The sequence below is a fragment of the Dendropsophus ebraccatus genome, chromosome 12 (genome assembly GCF_027789765.1).
Source record: "Dendropsophus ebraccatus isolate aDenEbr1 chromosome 12, aDenEbr1.pat, whole genome shotgun sequence".
In the NCBI taxonomy this organism is placed as follows: Eukaryota; Metazoa; Chordata; class Amphibia; order Anura; family Hylidae; genus Dendropsophus; species Dendropsophus ebraccatus.
The window spans coordinates 23956673-23983377 of NC_091465.1; the positions used below are offsets into that span (position 1 = coordinate 23956673).

Genomic DNA, 26705 nt, shown 5'->3' on the forward strand with positions numbered 1-26705 from the left:
ACTGTATCTTATACTTATTGCACTACAGTAAATAAGCAGAACTATTTGGGTCTTCTCTACTATTTTTCCAGTGTGCCAACTGGTGACACCCTCTTGGCTATTTAGTGATACACTGACTATTTTGTAGGTAATACAAGTATTTCCTCACACTGGCAGGTCAGGAGAGATGACACCGAAAAAAAACTCCTTTCGGCTAAACATAACACAGACAACCGTTTTGAGTGTTCCTTCCGGCCACACCATTAAACTTCACCACGGGCTAGTTTAGAGGTCCATAACTTTTGACTCTCCTATAGTAAAAACTACAACCCCCAGCATTCCTGACAGCCACAGATAATGATATATCAATGCTTACTCTCTACAGGATACGCAATTTCTAATCCAGATATTGTATTTAACATTAAGAAGCCAGATGAATCATGTAGACGCATTGACTGTAGTTCTGGAGAGAGGAGAGAGATCCCAGTTGGAGGTAAGATTTATGTGTGGCTGTACATGTATAAGAAGTCAGTGTATGGCGTGTGTCTCATTGCATTATTTCAGGTATAAGTTTGTAAATGGTCATGATTTTGTGTATACAGCTCCTCTGCAGAAATATACGTCTACAAGGTTATTTACACCAGTCCATTTCTGCATTTAGGCGTCCATACAGTGTCAGTAGCTGGAGCATCTGCACGTGTTTTTAGTGAAAGGAGGGGAGTAAGCCACAGCCACAATTATTTTTTAGAAAAACAAAAATAAGACAACATGCATTGTTTCCCCAATATCATCTGTTGAAATAGGAGGCCCCCATATACATATGGGAGGCAGACAGTCCTTCTGGAGATCAGTAGGTTCTGCTGATCCTTCTCAAAGTGCATGGGGGCCTACTGTCTTCATACCGCTCTTTTTCCTATAGATAGGTGAAAAGCTAAAGAAAGCACCCATAACTGCAGGATCACACTATATATAACTATGGTAACACAGAGGTCTGCATAGGAGCTGTATACACAAAATGGTATATAATTTATAAGGAATTGTGTTTGTTTAAAGAGGTTGTCCACCCAAAACCAACTTGTAAGAGATCCATACCCCCTGTCGATCTCCAGATCGCCCCCCCCCCCCCCCCCCGGCTCCTTTGTTATAAATACAGCTGCGGGTACGACACGTGAGCTGCAGCTCTATTCATTCTCTATGAAACTGTCAGAGAGAACCTAGTACAGCACTCGGCTCTTTCTGGTGGCCCCATAGCAATAAATAGAGCCACAGGGGTACAGAAGTTGTATCTCTTACAGAAGTCCAATCTCTTACTTGTCCCCTATTCTGTGGATGGGGCACAAGTTAGTTTTGGGTGGACAACCTCTTTAAAGGAGAATCTGGCGAAAATCTTTTTCAAGTATTGTATTGTCCCCCAAAAGTTATACAAATCACCAATATACACTTATTATAGGAAATGCTTATAAAGTGCTTTTTTCCCTGCACTTACTACTGCATCAAGGCTTCACTTCCTGGATAACATGGTGATGTCACTTCCTGGATAACATGGTGATGTCACTTCCTGGATAACATGGTGATGTCACGACCTGGCTCCCAGAGCTGTGCGGGCTGTGGCTGCTGGAGAGGATGAAGGCAGGGGGACACTGAGGAACACAGGGAACTGGAGGGACACTGAGCATCCCCCTGCCATCATCCTCTCCAGCAGCCACAGCCCGCACAGCTCTGGGAGTCGGGTCGTGACATCACCATGTTATCCAGGAAGTGATATCACCATGTTATCCAGGAAGTGACATTACCATTTTATCCAGGAAGGGACATTACCATTTTATCCAGGAAGTGACATCACCATGTTATCCAGGAAGTGACATCACCATGTTATCCAGGAAGTGACATAACCATGTTATCTGGGAAGTGACATCACCATGTTATCCAGGAAGTGAAGCCTTGATGTAGTAGTAAGTGCAGGGAATAAAGCACTATGTGCATTTCCCATAATAAGTATATATTGGTGATTTGTATAACTTTTGTTGTGACAATACAATACTTTAATAAAAATTTTCGCTCGACTTCTCCTTTAAGCCATAAGACATTGGTTGCCCAGGGAGACATAAACTGTGGATTTCTAAGCACATTAACCTTCTAGGTTTTGTTCTTTTCTCTCCTTGGTCAAAGGATACATTTTTGTGTTTATGTATTACATATGGAAACTTATAGTAATATTCTGGTTTTGATTTTGTTTTCTCATTCAGATCATCCGGATATTTTAATAAGAATTGAGGCTGAGGGCAGCGGAAATCAGGATGGAGCTTATGCACAGCCCGGGAATTGTGAGTTCTAGCTGCACAAATACATTGGATGACTGGTGTCAAACTGTTGTCCATCCAGCTGTTGCAAAACTACAATTCCCATCATGCCTGGACAGAGCCTGGTCAAAGCTGTGGCTGCCCAGGCATGATGGGAATTGTAGTTTTTCATTAGCTGGGGGGGCCACGTGTTTGACACTCATGTATTAGATGATAGTCAGCTACTCATTCAGATTTGTGCAGAAACTAGTAGGATCTGATTTGTATGGGACATCTGATTCTTTCTTGATGGCAGATATTGGGAGAAAAGAAGCCTCGAGCATGGTTGATTTCAGCATATTGAATGCTGCATGGTTATGGGGCGTAAGCCTCTGTCGAGGGAGTCTGGCCCTTCCCTCCATTGAGAACATATCCACACCTTGGGGCCAATTCACCATTGTTGGTTGCCTTATGTTTGCGGACAGTGATATACAGGCAATAGCAGTAATTTAAATGGCCGCGCAAAGGATCCAATTAGCTGATGAACACACTGTCAGCTGATCACTGGCCCTTTACACAGGAACACTAATTTGCCCAATAATAATCGGCCGCATGTAAGGCCCCGTTCACATGTAGCAAAACTAGCGGAATTCCGCGGCGGTTCTCACAGCGTCTCTCTGCGCTGAAGAATGAACATGTTCTTTCTTCAGCGCGGGGAGAGCAGCAGCGCGCGCGTCCCATAGACTCCCATTATGAGAGGGAGGCTAACGGCAATGGAATTTCCGCCGCGGAATTCCGCTAGTTTTGCTACGTGTGAACGTAGCCTAAGACAGCCTTCAACTTGAGGATCACGAGGAATGGCAATTACTTGGCCAACAATCATCTACAGGCTTTGCCAGCTTTATTGCTGTTAGACCCTATGGCAACACTTTCTGTTTTGATTTTTATCAATGTCTACATAATAACTGAAATTGCGAAGCACAGATGTTTATGGAGTTTAATCTTAATTTACATTGAGTACTTTACCTTTACAGCAGGTCCTGCCGTCACAACAGATGGATCAAATGGGAAGAAAGACCAGAACCTGCAGGGCAATGTCTGTGCTGAATCCCAACAGAACACACAGAGTAAGCAGCTGCTGGCATAGTAATGTAAGGGCGGGGGTCGGGGCATCTTAAAGCATAACTGTCATTTCAAGGTCATTTTTCTAAAAAAAAAAAAAAAAAAATATCTATAGTACAAGCAATTTTAAGAAACTCTGTAATAGGTTTTATATACCAAAAGAGTTTCCTTCTGTACTGAAAAAGCTGTTTTCCTATCTCCCCCTTCACTTCAGAAGAAGCAGGATTTCTGTGTCCATTTTGTGGCTATGGAGAGGGGAGGGGCTGAGAGGAGTGAGTGAGCACGGATCAGTCCTGCACAGCACAACACCCTGCAATCTTCTCTCAACAAATTCCTAGATAAGCACTGACCTTTCTGACCCCTGAATCCAGCGTTTTAGGTGCCCAGACAGTCTACATACAGCTGACCTTCATGTCTCCTCCTCCTGCTCACTCATCTCCCTCGGCCCCTCCCCCCTCCATAGGATATAATTGACACAGCAGAACCCGTTTTTACTGGCTTCTCTGTAATGAAGACGGATTTGCCTGATAATGCACAGATAAGAAGTGAGGGGGAGGGGGGAAGGCTGTAAAATTGCTTTTGGAGTACAGAAAGAGGCTTTTTTGCCTAATAAAACCTATTTATAGAGTTTCTTAAAATCGCTTATACTGGGGGGCGTGGCTTGAGCATGGCCGGGTGAAGACGTGCCTGACCGCAGCTCCGGGCCCCGCGCTACATTACCGGGACTTACCCTTCACTATCGCCTCAGCGTTATGCCCACCGGGGGCAGGAAGACTCCCGCTACCAAGCCGGTCAATCCCCGCCACTCCATAGACCGATTTGTCCGGGCAGCACCGAGCGTGTCCCCGTCCTCTCCACAGCACTCCAAGATGGCCGCCGCGCCTGCCACCCGCCGCGCCACACAGAAGACTGCTCCTCCTGCGTTCCCGGAGTTAAGCCATCCGCTGCCCGCTATCCTCCGCACCCCGCAGAGCGACGACATGTCGCCATCACCACCGGCAGCTACCGAGCACCACCCGCTGGACTCGTCGGCCTCGGCTGCCCTGCTCGCTGAGGTAAGGTCTCTGCTTCAGGCCCTCCCCACCAGAGAGGAGCTTGCCTCGCAGCTGGCGCGTATGGAGGAACGCCGCGCCGGTGATATGGCGGAGCTCAAGGCGTCCCTCTCCTCGGTCACAGCGGCAGTGTCCGGGCTGGAAGCTAGGCAAGATGCCACGGATCAGTCGCTGGCCTCCATGACCCCCCGCCTAGACTCTCATGATTTGCTGTTGCGGGATCTGATTGCCCATGTGGACGACCTCGAGAACCGGGGTCGCCGCAATAACGTGAAGATCCGCGGGCTGCCCGAGGACATTGGACCGGACCGCCTTACCCGAGCGGTTAAATTTATCCTCAACCGGTACCTAGGGGACCCCACAGATACCCACATTGAGCTGGACCGTACCCATAGAGTAGCTGGGTCGCGTCCGCCTGACAGGAACCGCCCCCGTGATGTGCTGTGTCGGGTGCACTATTACCAACAGAAGGAGGCGATCATGCAGAGGGCATGGGAGCGTGGCCCGATGGAATTTGAGGGGGCAGAGATCACTCTCCTTCCGGATCTTTCCCGGCGCACCTTAGCCATGCGCCGTATGCTGCGTCCCCTCCTGGACGCCATCAAGGACTCTGGGGCCTCCTATAGATGGGGGTACCCATTTCATCTAATCATACGGCATGCCGGGACCACCTACCTACTGCGTACACCGAAAGACCTGCCGGGCGCATTGGAACTGCTTGGCCTGACCTCATTGCACCTGCCGGATTGGACGGCCCCGGAACTTCCACCCCCACCCGCTGGAGCCGCCACCCGCTCCCCGCGGCCTGGTCCGCATAGATCCCGCTCTCCTCTTCGCGGGGACCCCCCCCCGCTCTCCTCGCCACCGGGATCCACGCCTCCTGCCAGACCGCCCACTGGACCCCCGCAGAGACCCGATCCCGCCATCGTAGGCGCCCCTCTCTCCGGCTGGGTCAGGAGACGCTGCCGCGGTGTCCCTCTTGGAAGAGTTCACTGCCTGTTGCAGTGCATTGGTGGAGTTCGGGGACCCTGATACTTCCACAAGCTGAGTAGGACTGTTCGTGACTCTTGGCCTACGTGGCCATGACGTAGTTTTCCCTATGGGCCGTGGAGCCAACCCCCCCTCTCCCCCCCCCCCGGCCCCTCCCCCCCCCGGCCCCTCCTCCCTCCCCGCCGAGGACCTACCCGATCCCTCCCAGTCCTTATTCTTCTCCCTCCCCTCCCTCTCCCCTCCCAAGAGGTCCCCACTCCCCCCTCCCCCCCCCCTCCCCTCCGAAGCTCCGAGGTACGGAGTCACTGATTGAAAGCCCCTCAAGGAGCCTATCGCTGCCCTCCGCCCTTTCCTCACCTACTCACCCATTCCTCGGGACTGGGGAAGGGATAAGACTTCCTAGCTGGATGGACAGAATGGCCTCCACCAATGGTTGTGGGGGGGGAGTGTTATTGTTATCGTTACTGTCATTTTATTGCCTCTGTTGTCTTACCTTTGACTGCCCCTGCCTACTCCTAGTCCCTCTCCCTCCCCCCCTATCTGCCCTCACTTCCCTCCCTCCCTCGCCTCCCCTCCCTTACCAAGTGCCTCCATGCCCATCTCCCTGATTCCTCTCCCCCCCTTATTCCCCCCCCCCACTCCTCCCCTTTTCTTTCTTCCCCTACACCGATATACACCCGCCCTTCTTTCCTCCCCTCCCCTCTCCCCCCTCTCCCCCCCTCCCCCCTCTCCCCCCCCCCTCCTCCTCCCTCCTCCCCCCTCCTCCTCCCTCCTCCCCCCCTTCCCTTCCCCTCCCCCCCCTCCTTCCCCCCCCCCCCTCTCCTTCTCTCCCTCCCCTTCTCCCTCCTTCCCCCCCCCTCTCCTCTTTAATTTTTGGTATATGTTTTCTAGTTCCTGAGCCTGTAGGGCTACGTCTGCATTTTAATGTACGATGTGTACTCCTGTGTTTCTTTCGGGGGACTCTGGTGGGTATGGGTCTTTCCGCTATGAAGGTGGGCGGGTGTGCTCTCTAGCCCTCGTGCACTACCGCCTATGGCGTTCAACCGACCTCAAACTTTGCCTATCTCTCTTCTTCCTTTTCCGTCTCTCCACTTACCTCTGTCTCCCGTGATGGATTGCCCCACAAAAGACTGTTACCGATCTGAGGGCCCGGACTGGGTCCCCTGGCCTGCTCTTCCGCGTATCCCTGTGGTTCCCCCTTTTTTCTGCATAGGTTTCCTGGACGGCGGTCCTTAAGACCCCCGCCCCCCTACTGCTTGAGAGGCTTTTGCCTCATAACCCCTCCCCCCCCCCTCTTTCGTCTCCCTCCCCTCCACCTCCCGCTTTGCTCTTCTCTTTTCTGTCCCTTCCTCCCCCGTGGTTTGGGGGCCCCTCCCTCCCTCCCTTCCTCTTCGCCTACGCAGGTCTGCTCCTCACTGAGTCATGTCAACAGTGCTCTGTTTGTCACTCAACGCTCAAGGTCTGAACATTCCAGAGAAGCGTTCTTCTCTCCTACGCCTTCTCTGGGCCAAGAAGGCCTCGGTGGCCTTCATTCAGGAGACCCACTTCAGGGGGGATCAAATTCAGAGGTTGTCCGATCACCACTTTCCGGATGTATATCACAGTTGCTCTCCGGACTCCAAGACGAAAGGCGTGGCGATCTTGCTCGCTCGCTCGGCCCCATGGGAATTCATAGACCAGAGATCGGATGCTGAGGGTCGGTCCCTCTTTGTTAAGGGGAAAATGGCAGGTGTTCTGTGCACTTTTGGCACAGTTTATCTCCCGAATGTAGGTCAGTCCGCCTTCCTGGAACGATGCCTCTCTGAAGTTGAGGACTTTTTAGAGGGGATGATTGTCTTCGGGGGGGACCTCAACATGGCTCTCGATCCTCTTCTAGACTCCTCCTCGGGCCGCTCTGCCCTCTCTTTCTCTTCCCTACGACGGGCAAAGCAACTTCTTCACTCCTACCAGTTGATGGACTCTTGGCGACTGCTCCACCCCCGTGACAAGGACTACACCTTCTTCTCGCACCCACATAACGTGTATTCCCGCCTTGACTACCTCTTCATATCCCATGCCAGTCTGGACTGTGTGACGGCAGCCTCCATAGATCCCATCTCCTTTTCGGATCACGCGCTCATCACTCTCTCTTTATCTTTCTCCCCCCCCCGCCCACGCAGTTGGCGGTGGCGCCTGAATGAGACCCTATTGAGGGACCCGGGGGTCTTGGCGGAGGTCCAGGCTGACCTCACCTCTTATTTCTCTAACAATACGTCGCCGGATTCCTCTCCGCTGATAGTGTGGGAAGCTCACAAATGCTTTATAAGGGGCACGTTTATTAAGCTTGCATCCCGCTTAAAAAAAGAAAGATCGGCCAAAATACTATCCCTGCTTGCGCGAATCGCGGATCTAGATAAACGACACAAAACGACCTTGGATCTTGTCGCAGGTTCTGAGCTGGCGGACTTGCGTAGGCAGCTTAGAGACCTCACATTCGCGAATGCCAAGGCCTCTCTGGCGCGTTGTCGCCGTCACTATTTTGAGTTCGGCAATAAGCCAGGCAAGACATTAGCTCGGGCCCTGCGACAACAGCGAGCTCGCTCCTTCATTCCCCATGTTACTTCCCCCCCTGGCGTGAAACGAACCCTGTCCTCCCAAATAGCAGACTCCTTCCGGGAATACTACACCTCTCTATATGGCCTGCCCACTCCCACGACTCCCTCAGACCCCTCGTCTCTCCGTGCGGCCATTGCCTCGTACTTGACAGACTCGGGGTTACCGACGCTGACGGAGGAGGATGCCACCTCACTCGAATCCCCCATCACGGTGTCGGAATGGGATTGGGCCCTTAAGACATCCCCGTCGGGTAAGGCCCCGGGGCCGGACGGCTTTACCTTGCCCTACTATAAGACCTTTGGCTCCCTCCTCCGGGACCACTTCCTGTCCGCTTTTAACTCCGTATCCACTGGCTTCCCCCTCCCCCTGGATGCCCTCCGCGCACACATTTCAGTTATCCCGAAAGATGGTAAAGACCCCTCGCTCTGCCAAAATTACCGTCCCATCTCCCTCCTCAATCTGGACCTTAAATTCTTTTCAAAGATCCTGGCGGCCCGCCTTACTCCCCTCCTCCAAGCCATAATCCACCCAGATCAGGTGGGATTCATGCCCATGCGGGAGGCCCGCGACAACTCTATTAGGGCCATAAATATCATTCATCGGATGCACTCCTCTACCCTCCCTGCCATGCTCTTGTCCACGGATGCGGAGAAGGCCTTTGACCGCGTAGGCTGGCCGTTCCTCTTCGCCACACTCCGGCATATCGGCCTCGGCCCTCACATGCTCGAGTGGATAGGCTCCCTGTACTCACACCCCTCGGCTCAGGTATCGGTCAACGGCCTTCTATCCGCATCCTTCCCCATCTCCAACGGAACAAGGCAGGGCTGCCCCCTATCCCCGCTCATCTTTATCCTGACCCTGGAGCCCTTTCTTAGACACGTGAGGCGTAACCCGGATATTTCTGGGGTGCAGGTGGGGCCGAGGGAACACAGAGTCGCCGCCTACGCGGACGACCTCCTGTTCTTCCTTTCCCAACCCAATGTCTCCCTCCCCAACCTGTTGGCAGAGTTATCTAGCTATCAAGCCCTCTCAAATTACAAGATTAACCTCCAGAAATCTGAGGCGCTCAATATTACCCTTCCGGCGGCGGCGGTCTCCTCCCTAGAGGCGTCTTTCCCCTTCCGTTGGTCCCATTCTTCTCTTAAGTATTTGGGGATCCAGCTCACACCCTCCCCATCCGACCTCTACAAGACGAACTTCCCGCCTATGCTTCAGTCGATAGAGAAGGACTTGCTGAGGTGGCACAGGGGCACCTTCTCCTGGTTCGGCAGATGCGCAATTTTCAAAATGAATGTCCTACCCCGTCTCCTGTACCTATTCCAGGCCCTCCCGGTCACGGTGCCCCTGTCATACTTCAGGCAACTCACCTCGCTCCTGACCAAATTCGTGTGGGCGCACAAGCCACCGCGGCTAGCAAGGACAGTCCTGTATCGCCCCAAATCAAGGGGGGGATTGGGGCTTCCTAATCTCTACCACTACTACGTGGCCACACATCTGACCAGAGTAATAGACTGGCACCGCCACTCCTCCTCCAAGCTTTGGGTGGACCTGGAAATGGCGATGGCCCCACTGTCCTTGCTTGCGGCGCCTTGGCGGCCAGAATCTGTACGCCTGGTAGGCACTCACCCCACTATCGCCCCGACGCTCCGAGTCTGTCACAAACACCTCTCCTCTGGCTTCCTGGCCCCCCACCCCTCGCCCCTGTTTCCGATTCTGAGTAACCCCTCCTTCCGCCCCGGGATGGAAGACGCTGGCTTCCGCACCTGGTCACGGGCTGGTTGCTTTCGGGCCCAATTCTTTCTCAGGGGCTCGGCGTGGCCCACGCTCTCTGATCTCAGTGCCCTATCGGATCCCTCTCCTCTTGGCTTCTGGAGAGCTCTCCAACTCCATCATTTCCTCCTTACTCTCCCGCCGCCCTCCTGCTTTGCCCGTTCACTTACCCAATTTGAATCCCTTTGCTTGGGATCCGGCCCCTACCGACATTCTCTCTCCATTTTGTACGCCATGTTGGGTTCCCCCCCGGACCAGTCGCCACCCCCCTTCCTCACAGCGTGGGAGGAGGATCTGGACACATCCCTCACCGCCGCACAGGTGGACCGTATACTCTCGTGTACGCACTCTTCCTCGATCTCTTCTCGCATCCAGGAGGCGGGCTATAAGCTCCTATCCCGTTGGTACCGGGTTCCCACCCGTCTTCATCGAATCTTCCCTGAAGTGTCCCCGTTGTGCTGGAGGAATTGTGGAGAGGAGGGATCTCTTCTGCACATATTCTGGAGCTGCCCCATAATAGTGCACTTCTGGAGAGAGGTGTGGCGTATAGCCTCCACCTTTACGGATTACCCTCTTCCTTTCTCTCCTGCCTTTTTCCTCCTACATGTGTCCGACATTCCTCAAAGGAGTTACCGCTCCTCAGTTCTTCGACACCTGGTTAACGCCGCCCGGGCTTGTATACCTGCCCTGTGGCGTCAACAGGACCCGCCTAGCCTGGCGATGTGGATCCGGAAAGTGGAGGACATCAAACACATGGAAGATCTGACAGCGCAGATCCGCGACAAAAACGCCCGTTTCTTTAAAACGTGGTACTATTGGGATCAGTTTACCGAGTCCGCGGAATACAGATCATTACTGACTCAGTGAGGACCGCGTGCCATCCCTGTTCACTTCCCAACCGTCCTTCTACCTGCTCGCTTGCCTTACCTTTTCTCTTTCCCCCCTTCCCCCCACTTTGCTGTTCGGTTGAGCGCTAGCTCACTCCCCACCACACAATTGAGGTTCGTTGTATACCACCTTGACATTTTATGGGAGCCGTGTTTGGTTGTTCTTTGTTTATTGTTTCCTATGGGCCCCTTTACGTCCTGCGAGACGCTGGTTGCGCCTTTTGTTACATAAAATGTGAAAAATTTTAATAAAAATTCAGAATTAAAAAAAAAAAAAAAAAAAAAATCGCTTATACTACTGATTTCTGACAGTTACGCTTTAATGTCTGTAGCCTCCGTCCTGCTATTTCCTTGAACTTGGCGGTGATAATGTTGCTGCTTCTAAAGCTTATGGGCCTTTTTTTTTTTTATTATTTTTGGTTTTTCTTCTGGGCCTCTTTTACCCCAGTAATAATATAGACTTCATTCTAGGGTCTTCAGATCCTGCGAGCTCTTGTCCTCTTTTAGTCAAGGCGAAGAAACAAACGTTTTCAGTAGAAAACAATGAAGAAGTGAGAAGGAGAAACAGCATGAGCTTCCCAATGGGTAAGATGTCTGACTGATCCCCTCAGTGTCGCTATGAATATATTCTGCTACCTCTATAATACAGTATGTTCAGAAAATCAAAGGAAGGAGATCATATGTATAACAATATAGGGGGAGATTTATCAAACATGGTGTAAAGTGAAACCAGCTCAGTTGCCCCTAGCAACCAATCAGATTCCACCTTTCATTTCCCAAAGAGTCTGTGAGGAATGAAAAGTGGAATCTGATTGGTTGCTAGTGTTTATGTTAAAGAAGTATGCCAGCTAAAATAGTTTTCTTTCAAATAAACTGGTTTCAGAAAGTTATATAGATTTGTAATTTTCTTCTATTAATAGTACTATAGTACTTATCAGCTGCTGTATGTCCTGCAGGAAGTGTTGTATTCTTTCCAGGCTGACACAGTGTTCTCTGCTGCCACCTCTGTCCATGTCAGGAACTGTCCAGAGCAGTATCAAATCTCCATAGAAAACCTCTGCTGCTCTGGACAGTTTCTGACATGGACAGAAGAGGCAGCAGAGAGCACTGTGTCAGACTGGAAAGAATACAACTCTTCCTGCAGGACATACAGCAGCTGATAAGTACTTTAGTATTTTTAATAGAAGAAAAATCTATCTAACTTTCTGACAGCAGTTTATTTGAAAGAAAACAATTTTAACAATGTCGTTCACTTCGTGCTGGACATACAGCAGCTGACAAATACTGAAAGACTGGAGATTTTTTAATCAGACTTAATTAAAGATCTGTATAAGTTAGTTTGAAAGAAACTAAATGTTAGTGAACTACCCCTTTAAAAGAAACCTATCAGCAGCCCCCCCCCCATTCACCTGTCTGAGGGCAAGAGCATTCTTTATGCTAGGCTGGTACACATCAGTATACCTTTTTATTTGCTCTATAGCAATAGCAGACTGAACCATTCCTTACAAAAGCATTCAATAAAACATGTACTGTACTGAAACTGACTCATTTGTATATAGAATAAAGTCAGGATTTCCTGAAAATGCCGCTGAGGATGACAGTAAGAAAATTACTTTCATATTACAGATCATGGACTTAAACCCAAACAGAAGAGCCCTATCCATGAGGAATACTCACATAGGAGAGACTCGGATGGCTGCTGCAGTCCAGGTAAGCTTACAGCTGCCGCAGGGATGTCACTCAGCTTTCCTGAGGTCCTGACCAGTAACGGAGCTTTGTTAGTTAAGGATGAATCACAGGATAATAAGGCAGAAGTGATGTTCTTGGTGTCTAGGAAACTGGATGACCTATGACCTACAACAGAGAGGACAGCATTCATGTAGTCTCATGTACGGGAGTGATTATCTGTGTGCTGCCTTCTCTACAGCAGTGATTTTCAACCTTTTTTGAGCCGCGGCACACTTTTTATACTTAAAAAAATCCCGGGGCACACCACCAACCAAAATGGCACAAAATGACACTAAAACAGTACATATTATACATATAGTTAATAATATAGATTCTAAATGTATTTATACTCACTCAGTGTGAAACCTGGGTCTGTTTTCTTCTCCCCCCCTGTGCTTCTCTCCACCATACTTCTCCCCCCTGCTTCTCTCCTGTGCTTCTCTCCCCCATGCTTCTCTCCTGTGTTTCTCTCCACCATACTTCTCCCCCCTGCTTCTCTCCTGTGCTTCACTCCCCCACGCTTCTCTCCTGTGCTTCTCTCCACCATACTTCTCCCCCCTGCTTCTCTCCTGTGCTTCTCTCCACCATACTTCTCCCCCCTGCTTCTCTCCTGTGCTTTTCTCCACCATACTTCTCCCCCCGGCTTCTCTTCTGTGCTTCTCTCCACCATACTTCTCCCCCTGCTTCTCTCCTGTGCTTCTCTCCCCCATGCTTCTCTCCTGTGCTTCTCTCCACCATACTTCTCCCCCCTGCTTCTCTCCTGTGCTTCACTCCCCCATGCTTCTCTCCTGTGCTTCTCTCCACCATACTTCTCCCCCCTGCTTCTCTCCTGTGCTTCTCTCCACCATACTTCTCCCCCCTGCTTCTCTCCTGTGCTTCTCTCCCCCATGCTTCTCTCCTGTTCTTCTCTCCACCATACTTCTCCCCCCTGCTTCTCTCCTGTGCTTCTCTCCCCCCTGCTTCTCTCCTGTGCTTCTCTCCCCCATGCTTCTCTCCTGTTCTTCTCTCCACCATACTTCTCCCCCCTGCTTCTCTTCTTTGCTTCTCTCCACCATACTTCTCCCCCCTGCTTCTCTCCTGTGCTTCTCTCCACTATACTTCTCCCCCATGCTTCTCTCCTGTGCTTCTCTCCACCATACTTCTCTCCACCAAACTTCTCTCCCCCCTGCTTCTCTCCGCTGTTTCTCTCCCCCATCCCCAGGTTTCTCTCCTCACCTCCTCCGAGATGGTCGCCGCTGCTGTCCGCCTCACCTACTGGCCGCCCGTAGGGCCCGGACGTGCTCCTCCAATCAGCGGAGACCAGGAGCGTGGTGCGCTGCGGCGGGCCGTAGCGCACACGTTGATTGGATGCGTGCATCACGGCCCGCCTCAGCGCACCACACAACCGCCCACATTATAATCCGCCACTGATCGCTGCGCATTGCGGGGGAACAAAACACAGGGGCACCATAGTTTGGGGAACTTTCCCCGCGGCACACCAGACCATGTGTCGTGCCGCTGCACACTGGTTGAACATCACTGCTCTACAGGACATAGGTCTTTATATTAAGGATCTGCAGGAATTATGTTATAGAGAAGGATTCAATGATAACGTGTCATTTATTTATCGAAATCTCTGCTCATTCTGAGCTAAGTAGTCAAGTGGGCGGTCCTGCACAGTGATTGACAGCTCACATATACAGAATCTGACAATCACTGACTAGGACCACCCACTTGACAATATGGAGTGTTCAAGAATGTGCACGTCTTAATGGCAAGTGTTAAGTCCCTGGCCATGGCTGCCTAATAATGCTGTATAGCACATCATGACAACCCCAGTGATCTGCAGGAGAAGCTGTGGACAGCCGCACATTTATTGTATTACATGAAGCACATACAAATAGATGAGTGTTGTAATAGATCATAGTGGCTGAAAAGGGGAACCCCTCTATTACATTCCCCAGATGCTACTAGGTGGTGCATTCATTTGCTATATACATACTTAGTTTCACCATAGAAGTTAATGGATGCACCTTGCTTTTAGTCTCACTATAGGATTAAAGATGAAGATGATTCCTATGAAGCAGATGAGTTTGTAGATGACTACAGTACAGGTGCCTTGTCTGTTGTCAGTAACATGCTGATCATATCTTTTCATGAAGACCACCCCTGTCAATAGGCCATGTTATAGAAATGTTATATATGTCTGGTAAGGCATTCATCCACCAGGGCTCCTAATTCACATGGATGGGAAAGGTGTCTGGGCATGGTCTGTGACCATCTCTAGAGGTCATGTCACAGGGAGGGGGAGGCTGACCTGTGAACTTAATTTATTGTCTTTATCTACTGCCGTCACCTTTCACTGTAGTGCTGTACAAATCACTTTGCAGCGACCTCCTCCTTATCATCCGTAAAGTCTAGTTTTAGGCCTAGTGGTGAGAAGAGAAACTGCAAGATTTACTGCAAGATGATATATGGCAAAATGAAAAATAAATAATAAAAAACACCCAAAAATATGTTTATCTTAAAAACTTAATTTAAACAATAGTCAATTTCTGCTGAAATATTCCCCTTTAAGTTAAAGGTATTTCAGATCTTTTAGGATCCTCTTACTAACCTGATTATTACATCTCAACAGATTCACACATTCAGGATGGGAACCAACAGACCAATGACTTTCTGGAATCGGCGCTAGATAAATCTGGTTTGGGTAAATTTTCCAAGAGGAAAGTATATCCTTGCACGGAGTGCGGTAAAGGTTTTCTCTGCAAATCAAGTGTTAGCAGACACCAGAAAATCCACTGGAGAGACCGATACAAATGTCTGGTTTGCGGCCAGTGCTTTTCGGCATTTGCTTACCTTGCGTTGCACCAGAAGACTCACCAGAACGAGCGCCCATATTCCTGTGACGAGAGCCAAAACGCTTTCACGCTGTATGAGGACGGTCTGGCAGGGGAGCGGCCATTTACATGTGACGTCTGTCCAAAAAGTTTCCGAAATCGCTCCAGTCTCTACAAGCATAAAAAAACTCACTTGGGCGTGAGGCCGTTCACTTGTGACGAATGTCACAAAACCTTCAGCCACAACTACGATCTTCTGCGTCACAAGCGGGCCCACACGGGAGAGAGACCCTTTGAGTGCGGCCTCTGCGGGAAAAGGTTTTACCGTAAAGACACTCTGGAAAAGCATCAGATGGTCCACTCCAAACAGAAGAGCTTCATGATAAAGGCCGGGTGGCTGGTGTAGAGCATGGTGTCTTTTTATATTATTTCACCAATTCCTTTATACCCAATGGGGGAGATTTATCAAACATGGTGTAAAGTGAAACTGGCTCAGTCGCCCCTAGCAACCAATCAGATTCCACCTTTCATTCCTCACAGACTCTTTGGGAAATGAGAGGAGGAATCTGATTGGTTGCTAGGGGCAACTGAGCCAGTTTCACTTTACACCATGTTTGATAAGTCTCCCCCGAGATCGTTCATACAATCCTGGACCTACTTAGTGTTCTATGCACTTAGGCATGTTTATGTGTTGTGTATATATAGTGAAAACATGGTTAAAGGGGTGCTCCGACGAAAGTCTTTTTCTATCAGATGAACTGGTTTCAGAAACTTATACAGATTTGTAATTCTATTTTAAAATCTCAAGTCTTCCAGTACTTACCAGCTGCTGTATGTCCCGCAGGAAGTGGTGTATTCTTTTCAGTCTGCTGCCCCCTCTGTCCATGTCAGGAACTGTCCAGAGCAGTAGCAAATTCCTATAGAAAACCTCTCCTGCTCTGGACAGTTCTTGACATGGACAGAGGGGGCAGCAGAGAGCGCTGTGTCAGACTGGAAAGAAAAGACCACTTCCTGCAGGACATACAGCAGCTGATAAGTATGGGAAGACTTGAGATTTTTAAATAGAAGTAAATTGCAACTCGATATAACTTTCTAAAACCAGTTAATTTGAAAGAATTTTTTGCCGGAGTACCCCTTTAATATGAATATTATAATGTTTGTATGTACATAGAATATCTTCCTAGCTTTGTATGAGTGTATTGGATCTAGAACGCTTCTCTTGTCCATGGTTTGTATCTGGGAACACGACCTATTCGGATTTAAAGGGAATGTATCACCTAGGTTTTCTTTTACTGATACCAAAACAGTGTTCTTTCTGATTTGTTTCTATTTTTTTTTTTTTTACTTTTCTACAAAACTTTTCTTACAAAAACTGAGATAGGGACAGTATCATTTATCCAAAGATTGATATACAATTATACAAAGAAAGCTCCAAATTGAGAAAGAAGTTACAGTAAACAATACATTTTTTTTTGTACATTATTATAGGGCTGCCATCCTGCCTGAGCTGTTTAACAGCATTTGGTCAACACTTTACAGCAGCCTCCTCCTTATCACCACAGACAGACAATATCTGGAATACTGTGTCCAGTTCTGGAGACCTCACCTAAAAAAAGGATATTAATAAAATAGAGCGGTCAAAAGACGGGCTACAAAAATGGTGGAGGGTGTCAGACACAAACCATATCAGGAAAGACTTAAGTATTTGAATCTGTATAGTCTGGAGGAAAGAAGAGAAAGGGAGGACATGATTGAAACCTTTAAAGGGGTTATCCGCTACAAAAACATGGCCACTTTTCCCCCGACTGTTGTCTCCAGTTCAGGTGTGGTTTGCAATTAAGCTCCATTTACTTCAATGGAACTGAGTTTCAAAACCACACCCAATCTGGAGACAACAGTTGGGTGAAAGTGGCCATGTTTTTGTAGGGCTGGATAACCCCTTTAAGTATGTTAAAGGACTAATTAAGGTTCAGGAGGGAAGTATTTTCAGGAAACAACTGATCTCAAGAACAAGAGGACACAGTGAGAGGTTAAGATCAAAAGCAATGTGAGAAAATACTACTTTACTCAAAGAGTAGTAGATACGTAGATACTTGGAACAAACTTCCAGCAGAGGTGGTTGGTAAATCTACAATAACAGAATTTAAACCTGCCTGGGATATACATGTATGTATCCTAAGACAATAAGAATGGAAATGCTAAAAGGGCAGACTAGAGGGACCCAGTGGTCTTCTTCTGTCGACAATCTTCTATGTTTCTATGTAACAAAAAGTCTCAGTTTAGTTTTACACCTAATGTTGATAATGAAAGTTGTCAGGATTATTTTATTATGTACTGTATATAGTAGAATGGAAAATCAGAAAAAAAATTGAATTTTTTTTAAAGCTATGTTTAACAAAGAACTTGACTCAAACAATAGGTAATTTTAAAGTAGGGATGGGGAACCTTTGGCCCTCCAGCTGTTGCAAAACTACAATTTTCCCAGCTTTAGCTTTGGCTGTCCAGGCATGATGGGAATTGTAGTTTTGCAACAGCTGGAGGGCTGAAGGTTCCCCATCCCTGTTTTAAGTTGACACATTCCCTTTAAATAAATTGTTTTAAGATGTAAAAACAGACCATTCATTTTTTCTACCACTATAACTCCCCTTGAAACTGTTTATCCAGCTTTCATAGGCTATCCTCAGTATTAGATGAGTGGGGGTCTGACTCCTGGCACTTCTGCTGACCAGCTGTTTGAAGGGGCTGTGATACTCATGTGACCGCTGCAGCCTCTTCATTGATCACCGCTGCTCGCTCATGCATCACTATACAATAAGTAGCGGTGGGGTCGGTGCAAGGTACTGCAGCGTGTTCTGTTCACTTGAATGCCATTGTAAAACAATGCTTTACTGCTACTAAGAGTATGGTGAGTAAGAGCATTGGTGGGGTTGCCATCAGTCAGATGAAATATTGATGGCCTATGTCCAGAGTAGGCCATCAGTTTGTAGGGCTGTATAACCCCTTTAAGGCTCCGTACACAGGGTTTCCCAGGATTTTCTCTGAGGAAGTTTATTCTGGTCTCAAAAGAAGGGATCAGTCCCATCCTTGGCTTTATATAGAGCCCTATGTATGAGCCTGGAGATGTTGGATTCCTATAACTGAGATGGGTTTTCTTCTGCTCTGAAGAACAATACATAGAAATCCTGTATCATTTAAAAAAAAATATCTTAAAGTAGTGATAGAGGGAAACTAAACCCGCCATTTGCATTTGTTATAGCGCAGAATACTATTAATAAAATTCTCTGTGCCCTCTGTGTCATGAATGCTGACGACATTGTGTTCCCAAACAGCGGCCATCTCCCCCATCTAACTATGCAGGGGGCCGCCTCTGCCCCCATTTACTTGAGTGGGACCATGCTGTAGTTCAACCATGTGCCTGGGGTTCACTCTGCAGGGGAAAGTCAATGAAAAACCCCTTTAACTGCCATCATCTTGCCATAAAAGCGTGGGAAAGCTTGATGGACCACTGCCTTATAGGTCAACTGGTATCACAAAAATTATACAGATTTGTTAATTCCTGCAGGACATACAGCAGCTGATAAGTACTGGAAGACATGACATTTTTAAATAGAAGTAATTTACAAATCTGTATAACTTTCTGGCCTCATTTAATGTGAAATAATGTTTTGTTATTTTTTTTCCCCTTCCGGAGTACTCCTTTAACTTTCAGATTTAAAACTGTATTCTCTCCCTTTCAAACCCACTTTTTGAACCCCCACTGTCTCCACTTCTCAGAATCAGGCCAATGTTGTATATTCATATAAAAAAAGAACACAACTGTATCCAACGTTTAATTATTTTTCAAGAAAAGTAAAGTCACATTGGGGGGAAAACCTTTTAAAATATGTGCCCCCCAAAATATTTTACTGCTTGCAGATAGGACTGAACTGTCCTATGTGTGGCCACCTTAAAGTGACTGTACCACCAGGCCCAGGCTGAAGCACTGGAGGCGGGCGACCCACCCTTAGTGGGAGGAAACCCCCGCCCCTCCATGACGTGACTCCATTAGAATCAATGGAACCCTATCATAGAGGGGCGGGGGTTTCCTCCCACTAAGGGTGGGTCGGCCCGCCTCCAGTGCTTCAGCCTGGGCCTAGTGGTACAGTCACTTTAAGGAAAATTGTTGTCACCTTCCAACCATTGGCCTAAAAATACTGGTCATAGATGGGTCAATGTGTCCTCATGTTTATTTTATTATTGTGGGCATGCTTTACAATATATCTATAACACCCAACAAGAAAGTCGTTCTGTTGGGTGTACATATAGCTCATTGCACTGTAGCAATGTCTATCCAGTAAATACTGTGACCTTGATAAAAACATATAGACCTGAACTTTTCATGATTATTTATACATAATTAAAGGGATCAAAAATATTTTCAACGATTCGATTAAGCGATTCGTTCATCTCTGATTGCAGCCCCTATTCTCTTCTATGGAGGATCTACAGCTCTGTAATAGGAAATCTGCATAAGCAAATAGGATGTGTAATGTGCAGCACATAAACATTGTGAAGCTTTGTTGGAATGGAATAATAAATAAATACTTGGTACTTATATTCTGAAGATCTTTATTGTCCGACTACTTCTGACTGCATGTCTGTCGGCTCCCATGTAATAGGGAAGGGAAACAGCTTTATTAACCATGCACTCAATAGCACACGCACTTTGGTGCCGGAACAACATGTAAAAATACGTATGGAACGTATACACAGCGTACGTATGCGGAGTGACTGCGAGATAACGTATCGCGCATGCGCAGCACAGTCGGCGCAGGGTTACTACGCACGAGATCGCCAAGATGCCGGCTGTGCACTGCGCAGGCGCGAATTCCCGCGTCTGTTGTAGTTCGAAGTGGCGCGCATGCGCGATACCCGTTCATTGACTCGCATGGAGAGGAAGTTGGATATTTTGCACCCAGGCGGCGCGACTACAATGTGAAGGTTCTTGCGGGTCAGTGTGTCAGTCACGGGGCCGGGTGTGTAACGGGGTGTGAGCCAGGCTCATAGCATCTGGGTTCACGTTGTAATATGTCCCTGGAGTGCAGACTGTGCCAGTAGTGTCGTTCCTTTAAATCAGGCAGAGTAGTTCTACTTAGTTATTGTTGCATTGTCCTGTTAGTAAGTATATGCATTTATTGGGTCCTGTAGTTGTACAGTTATATTCAGTAGTAGTATCCACCTCCCTGTAGCTCCAGCTGTTGTAAAACTACAACTCCCATCATATCCAGGCAGTAGAAGAAAGCCAGGGCATGCTGGGAGTTGTAGTTTTGCTACAGCTGCAAATCTTTGCTACAGATCAGTGTTCTCCAATCAATTCCTCTCCAGCTGGTGCAAAACTACAACTCCCAGCATGCCCTGACAGCCTTTGGCTGTCAGGGCATGCTGGGAGTTGTAGTTTTGCACTAGCTGGAGATGTTGTATGACTGGAGAGCATCCTTTCTCATCTGTAAAAATGATGCTTTCTATGCTGTAGACAGAACATGGGACTATGTATGGCACAGCAGGACCTGGATAACCCCCTTTTAACCAGCCCCCTGGTGCCTCTCTCAGATGCCCTTTAAATCTGTCAAGGGAAGATGATATAAATTACATTAAAATCATTCTATTTTATTCTTTTTATTTCCAGGCATCGGGGTCTTGTGTCTTTGCAGATATTCTCAATGGCGTCCGGTCTCATTTAGACATCAGGGTCTCCCATAAGATAATAGGAACTTATACAATGACTATTCAGGTAAGAAAGCAGAGTTATTAGCCATGATGTACAGGGAATTGCTCAACCTGCTGAACCGTATGGATAAGAAGAATACAGAATTTGTTTAACTTTTTTTTTCCCCCTATATAAAGGGTCCCATTACATTCCAGGACGTCGCTGCGTCCTTTACAGAAAAACAATGGATTCACTTGGAGGACTGGCAGAAAGAGATTTACAAGACTGTAGTGAAAGAGATACATGAAGCTATAATATCCCTCGGTGAGTCTGGAGATGGCGCTCTTCTGCATCTCTTCTCCATCCAGGGCCTCTCCTGGTTCAGTAATCTAATACAGTGGTACCTTGGTTTAAGAGTAACTTGGTTTAAGAGCGTTTTGGTTTAAGAGCTCACAGTTTTTCAAAATTGTGACTTGGTTTAAGAGCATTGCTTTGGTTTAAGAGCTCCATGTTCTGGGTGGGAGCGCGCGTGGGGGAGGGGCATGGTCTGCATAGCGGGGTCTACAGCACTGTACTCTGACCCAGGAAGTCTCCCTCACCTTCCAAATCATAGCAGATCCACATCAGGCTGGGGCTTACATCAGGGGACAGGACTGTGGAGGTAATCTCTTCACGGCTGTAACCCCTCTCTCCCCGGACAGAGAGCGCTGCATGTATGTGCCCACATATGTCCTGCTCATTCCTTCATGCTCCCTGCAGTCTCTCTCAGCTCTTGTGTTTTCCATCCTCTCCATTACTGTACAGTAGTTTATGATATCACATATTCTGCTGTTTCTTAATCTTTGTTTCACCTGTTTTACATGTAATTCAGAAAAATAAATAATTATTTTTGGGGCGTGGAACCAATTGTCTGCACTTCTATGATTTCTTATGGGAAAATTTGCTTTGGTTTAAGAGCAGATTTGGATTACAAGCACGGTCCCGGAACGAATTATGCTCGTAATCCAAGGCACCACTGTACTTGGTTATAATCTGTCACTGCTTTGCACAGTAAAGAAACCATTTGCTTAATTTTCAACCTGTATTTGTTACTTTAAAAATGTTTTACATTTCGTACAGACTATTAAAAACTTTTGATTGGTTGGGGTTCTGAGTTCAACCCTCGAGCAAGTGCTATAACAAGCAGGGAGAGAAGTGCATGGCTGAGTGCTTCTCTCCCTGCTATCAATGTCTGTGACCTAGATGGTCCCATAGACTCACATTGTAAGTTTGTCTTAGTCACGTGGTACAGAGCAGGGAGAGATCTTACTTTCTTAGTACTCTCTTCTCTTCCAGATTTTCCTAGCGAACAATTGGGGTCTAAATACCCAAACCCTGAAATTTTTCTACAACACATCAAAAGTAGTTTTTTTTTCAAAAGTGACAGTGCCCATTTATAGAGGTTACCTGGAAAAAAATTAATACTTGGCCAGGCTGCCGGGGCTGCGGGGAACATGTCGGTAATGTACTACCTGCCCCGTTCCCCTGCTGCTGCCACATCCTGGGCCGCCTTCTCTTCTTGTGTTTTCATAACATACGATGACGTTGCCTTCCCACTGCTCAGCGTAGTTTCTATACTGATGGTCCGTTTTCTTTGGGAGCGCAACATCATTGGATGTTCTGAAAACACAGGAAGAGGTGCAGAGCAGGCGGCCCAGGATGTGTCCAAAAACTATCAATAGCATGTCTACTGACTTAGGCTATCAGTAGTTGGTCAGCGGAAGGCCTAAACCTGGCATCCCACCAATTAGCTGTTTGGCACCAGCACCGAGAACATACCCGGAAACAGATGGCTCTGTGTAGCAGCAGTACCGGTGTACTGCAGCCTGGTCTCCTGTTGAAGTGAATAGGAGCTGTGTCTGCAGTACCAAAACAAATGATACCTGTGTCTTAACTTTGCAGACAGCCATCAGCTATAAAATCATGTTCTACTTTCCAAGCTTAAGTGTCATAGAGGCTGGACTAAGCTGTAGTACGCATGCGTCTTTGTTTCCCCTTCCTGCTTGATTGATGTATAGGGCTTGACTTCCAGAACTGAGCCCTGTACATCAGTCATGTTGCAACAGTGCAGCACCAACTCTGACTCTTCAGCTTATAAGAAAAACATCATTTTATAACTTTGCAAACAGCCATCAGCTAAGAGACAGGAATCATTTGTTTTCTATTCGTATCGGCTATCTCCAGGCCCCTTATATACTTGCTGATAATTTATTGGATACACTATATCCTGGAATATCATGACCCCATAGGACCTACTGTATACGTGTACATTTACTTAACATTTAATTCAACATTTGCATGTGAAACAATTGCTCTGATGATAATAATACACTTGTCTATGTAGGTTACACAATCATTAATCCAGACGTTGTGTTCAGCGTTAAGAAAGCGGATGAGTCCCTCGCTCGTGTAGACGATCAATCTGTAGAGAAGAATACAGACGTCAAAGGTGAGGGGGTTTATGGGGGTGCTCTGGCTGTCACTGGGCTTTTTGCTGTAAACTACCATGAATCTGAGGGTGAGACTCAGGGCCCTATTACACAGAACGATTATTTTCCCAAAAATCGTTATATTGTTTGGATTTAGGCGATAATCTCTCTGTGTGTATGCAGGCCACGATCAAACCACTAACGAAATCCATCAGTGTATGCGCACATCGTTCCTTCCTAATTCTGATTATTCGTTTACTAGAGTATACAAACTCTCGTAATTACGATCGTAACTAAGGACTATGGCTCTGTGTAATATGGTGAACAATTTCAGGTTGTTTAGAAATTCGCTTGTTTGCAATTGTTTATCGTTTATCGGGGGGAAAACAAAACAATTGCTTTGTCTAATAGGACCTTTAATGTCCCTGTCATATAGAAAAACCACTGGGACATGTGAATAGTTTTGATTGATGAGTGTTTTTGGGTTGTACAGGATTAAAAGAAACACAGCAGCTTTTTTGCAAAAACAGCACCACCCCTGTACTCAAGTTGTGTGTGGTATTCAGCTCCATTCACTTCAATGGAACTCAGCTACAAAACCCCACACCGAACCTAAGGACAGGAGAGGTGCTGTTTCTGGAAGAAAGCGGCAATGTTTTTCAAAACCTGGACAACCCCTTTACGCTCTCCCTGTGAACTAAATTAAAGTTTCTTTTTTTTTTTTTTTTTTGTAGACCTTCCTGATATTTTACTGAGGGTAAAGGATGAATCTCCTGGAGAAGCCGCTCCTGTTGTGGAGACCCCGCAGACTGACGCTGAACCTTCTACATGTGAGTGTCCATACTATGAGCAGAGTATTGGGTGTGGGTGTTATGTAGCTCTAATGTGACTTTTCCATTTCAGCAGGTCCTGCTGTGATTCCAGTCACATTGGTAACTGTCACAGAGGAGAATACACCTGAACAGATGGACACCAGTAAGTATATTACTGATCGTCACAACATGGCCTGACCTCAAGCCCGGGGACTATGGGGGACACTTATCAAACATGGTGTAAGATGAAACTGGCTCAGTTGCCCCTAGCAACCAGTCAGATTCCACCTTTCATTCCTCACATACTATTTGGAAAATGAAAGGTGGAATCTGATTGGTTGCTAGGGGCAACTGAGCCAGTTTCATTTTGCACCATGTTTGATAAATCTCCCCCTATATGCGTAATTTGGTCAAATGCGAGTCTCACAAGGATACAGCTGCATCAGCCGCACATATGTATATAGTAGTAGTTTGCTACGGTGTATCAGTCTGAAGTCTAGGCTATTTAGCTCACAGAGCATTGTCAAGTGACAGTAAAACCTGTTTAGTACACAACTGTCATTAAAGAGGGTATCTGGTGGTTAAGCCTATTGCAAATTACAATATTAGAGAATCCTGGGCTAATAGGGACTGCAGTCTATGGACCTGAGAAGCTGCAAAGAGAGTCTCTCCCTCTGGAGGACCAGGCACTGGTGTACAATGGAGAATTGAACATTTGCTGCCAGGTTTCCCCACAGATTACAGCTGATTGCTGGGGACCGAGAACTGGGCGCTGTGTGATTTTAGGGGCACACGTCTAGCATGATACGGGTATACTTTCAGTAGGTAATAATGGAGAAGTATTGAAGTATTGGTTTTTATCGCTTATAAAGATTGAAATGTTTAAAGTATAATTCCATCTAATATTTTTGTACTGTTTTGTAGGTACAGAACAAAAAAACTCCAATGCGTTTCCTATTAAAAAAGAAGAAGAAACTTATTCAATAGATGAATATAATAGCACAGGAGGGGATGAGCAGCCGGGTCCTCCCGGAGGTAAGAGGGGCAGTTCTGTACAAAGACGCCATAGGATTATATCTGCCCCAGAAAGCTTTGTTCATCACCTCCAGCATTATGGGAAATGCTGTCCTTCTCCTCTATAGCACTGGTGTAATGGAAGGTTATACTGGTGTACAGCAGGTTCAGAAACACATCACACACAGATGCAGATGCTCAGTGTTTACTGAATCCATTACATGTATTGTGCAGGTGACGACATTGTCAAGAATGAATCCGAGGAGGAAACTGACACAGAGGAAGATTTTCAAGGTACAGGTAGGAAGAGTTCTGTATATGCCTGTATGTATAAAGTATATTCCAACCACAGTATATATCTATAGCTGTATATATAACATCATTACACCTCTGCTCCTGCAGAACATCATATTATGCATCTCGTCTGCTGCAGAAGATTATTATGCATACTGCATCTGCTATGAACCTTCATAATACACACCCCAGCTGCTGCAGAACATTATAATACACACCTCATCTGCTATGAACCTTCATAATACACACATTAGCTGCTGCAGAGTATAATAATACATACCTCAGCTGCTGCAGAGTATAATAATACATACCTCAGCTGCTGCAGAGTATAATACATACCTCAGCTGCTGCAGAGTATAATAATACATACCTCAGCTGCTGCAGAGTATAATAATACATACCTCAGCTGCTGCAGAGTATAATAATACATACCTCAGCTGCTGCAGAGTATAATAATACATACCTCAGCTGCTGCAGAGTATAATAATACATACCTCAGCTGCTGCAGAGTATAATAATACATACCTCAGCTGCTGCAGAGTATAATAATACATACCTCAGCTGCTGCAGAGTATAATAATACATACCTCAGCTGCTGCAGAGTATAATAATACATACCTCAGCTGCTGCAGAGTATAATAATACATACCTCAGCTGCTGCAGAGTATAATAATACATACCTCAGCTGCTGCAGAGTATAATAATACATACCTCAGCTGCTGCAGAGTATAATAATACATACCTCAGCTGCTGCAGAGTATAATAATACATACCTCAGCTGCTGCAGAGTATAATAATAGACTTTAGGCAACAGATGCAGTAGCTCTCATAGCAATGTATCAATCCGTAGTAGACAGATATCCACCCTTATTAAACAGGGGAACTATTAGCCAAACAGACTAGTATCACCCTAGCGACTAACCAAAGAATAAGCTTGGTATTTTTATTTGTATAAATATACTTAGCCTGCAGCCTTATATAGGGTTGTGATCTTTTTGGTGACTTCTGATATTATAACCTTACAGTAGTGAGGACATATAGATGTTTAGTGTGAATGTAGTCATTGTTGCATCCTTTCCTCATAGCCCTTTCTATCATTTGATAGGTCCTGCTGTCATACAATCAGGGTCTGGCCCAGCGAGCGGTGGTAGCAGTCAGCAGGCAGAGTCGGCAGGAAATTGTAGTGCAGGTAAGCTTGTCTTCCTGTTTT

The 26705-nt window shown here is 46.9% G+C and overlaps 1 protein-coding gene across 1 annotated transcript in view; it reads left to right on the forward strand.

Moving 5' to 3' along the window:
• LOC138768671 (uncharacterized) overlaps positions 1-26705 on the forward strand; it is a 32127-nt gene that overhangs the window by 3590 nt on the left and 1832 nt on the right. The window contains exons 4-17 of the mRNA XM_069946622.1: positions 365-472; positions 2226-2303; positions 3293-3385; positions 11146-11259; positions 12301-12384; positions 15020-15624; positions 20887-20991; positions 21105-21231; positions 23291-23395; positions 24110-24205; positions 24279-24350; positions 25112-25222; positions 25436-25501; positions 26601-26684. Of these exons, the coding sequence (XP_069802723.1) occupies positions 365-472; positions 2226-2303; positions 3293-3385; positions 11146-11259; positions 12301-12384; positions 15020-15624; positions 20887-20991; positions 21105-21231; positions 23291-23395; positions 24110-24205; positions 24279-24350; positions 25112-25222; positions 25436-25501; positions 26601-26684 (1848 nt within the window). The remainder of the gene's footprint in view (positions 1-364; positions 473-2225; positions 2304-3292; positions 3386-11145; positions 11260-12300; positions 12385-15019; positions 15625-20886; positions 20992-21104; positions 21232-23290; positions 23396-24109; positions 24206-24278; positions 24351-25111; positions 25223-25435; positions 25502-26600; positions 26685-26705) is intronic.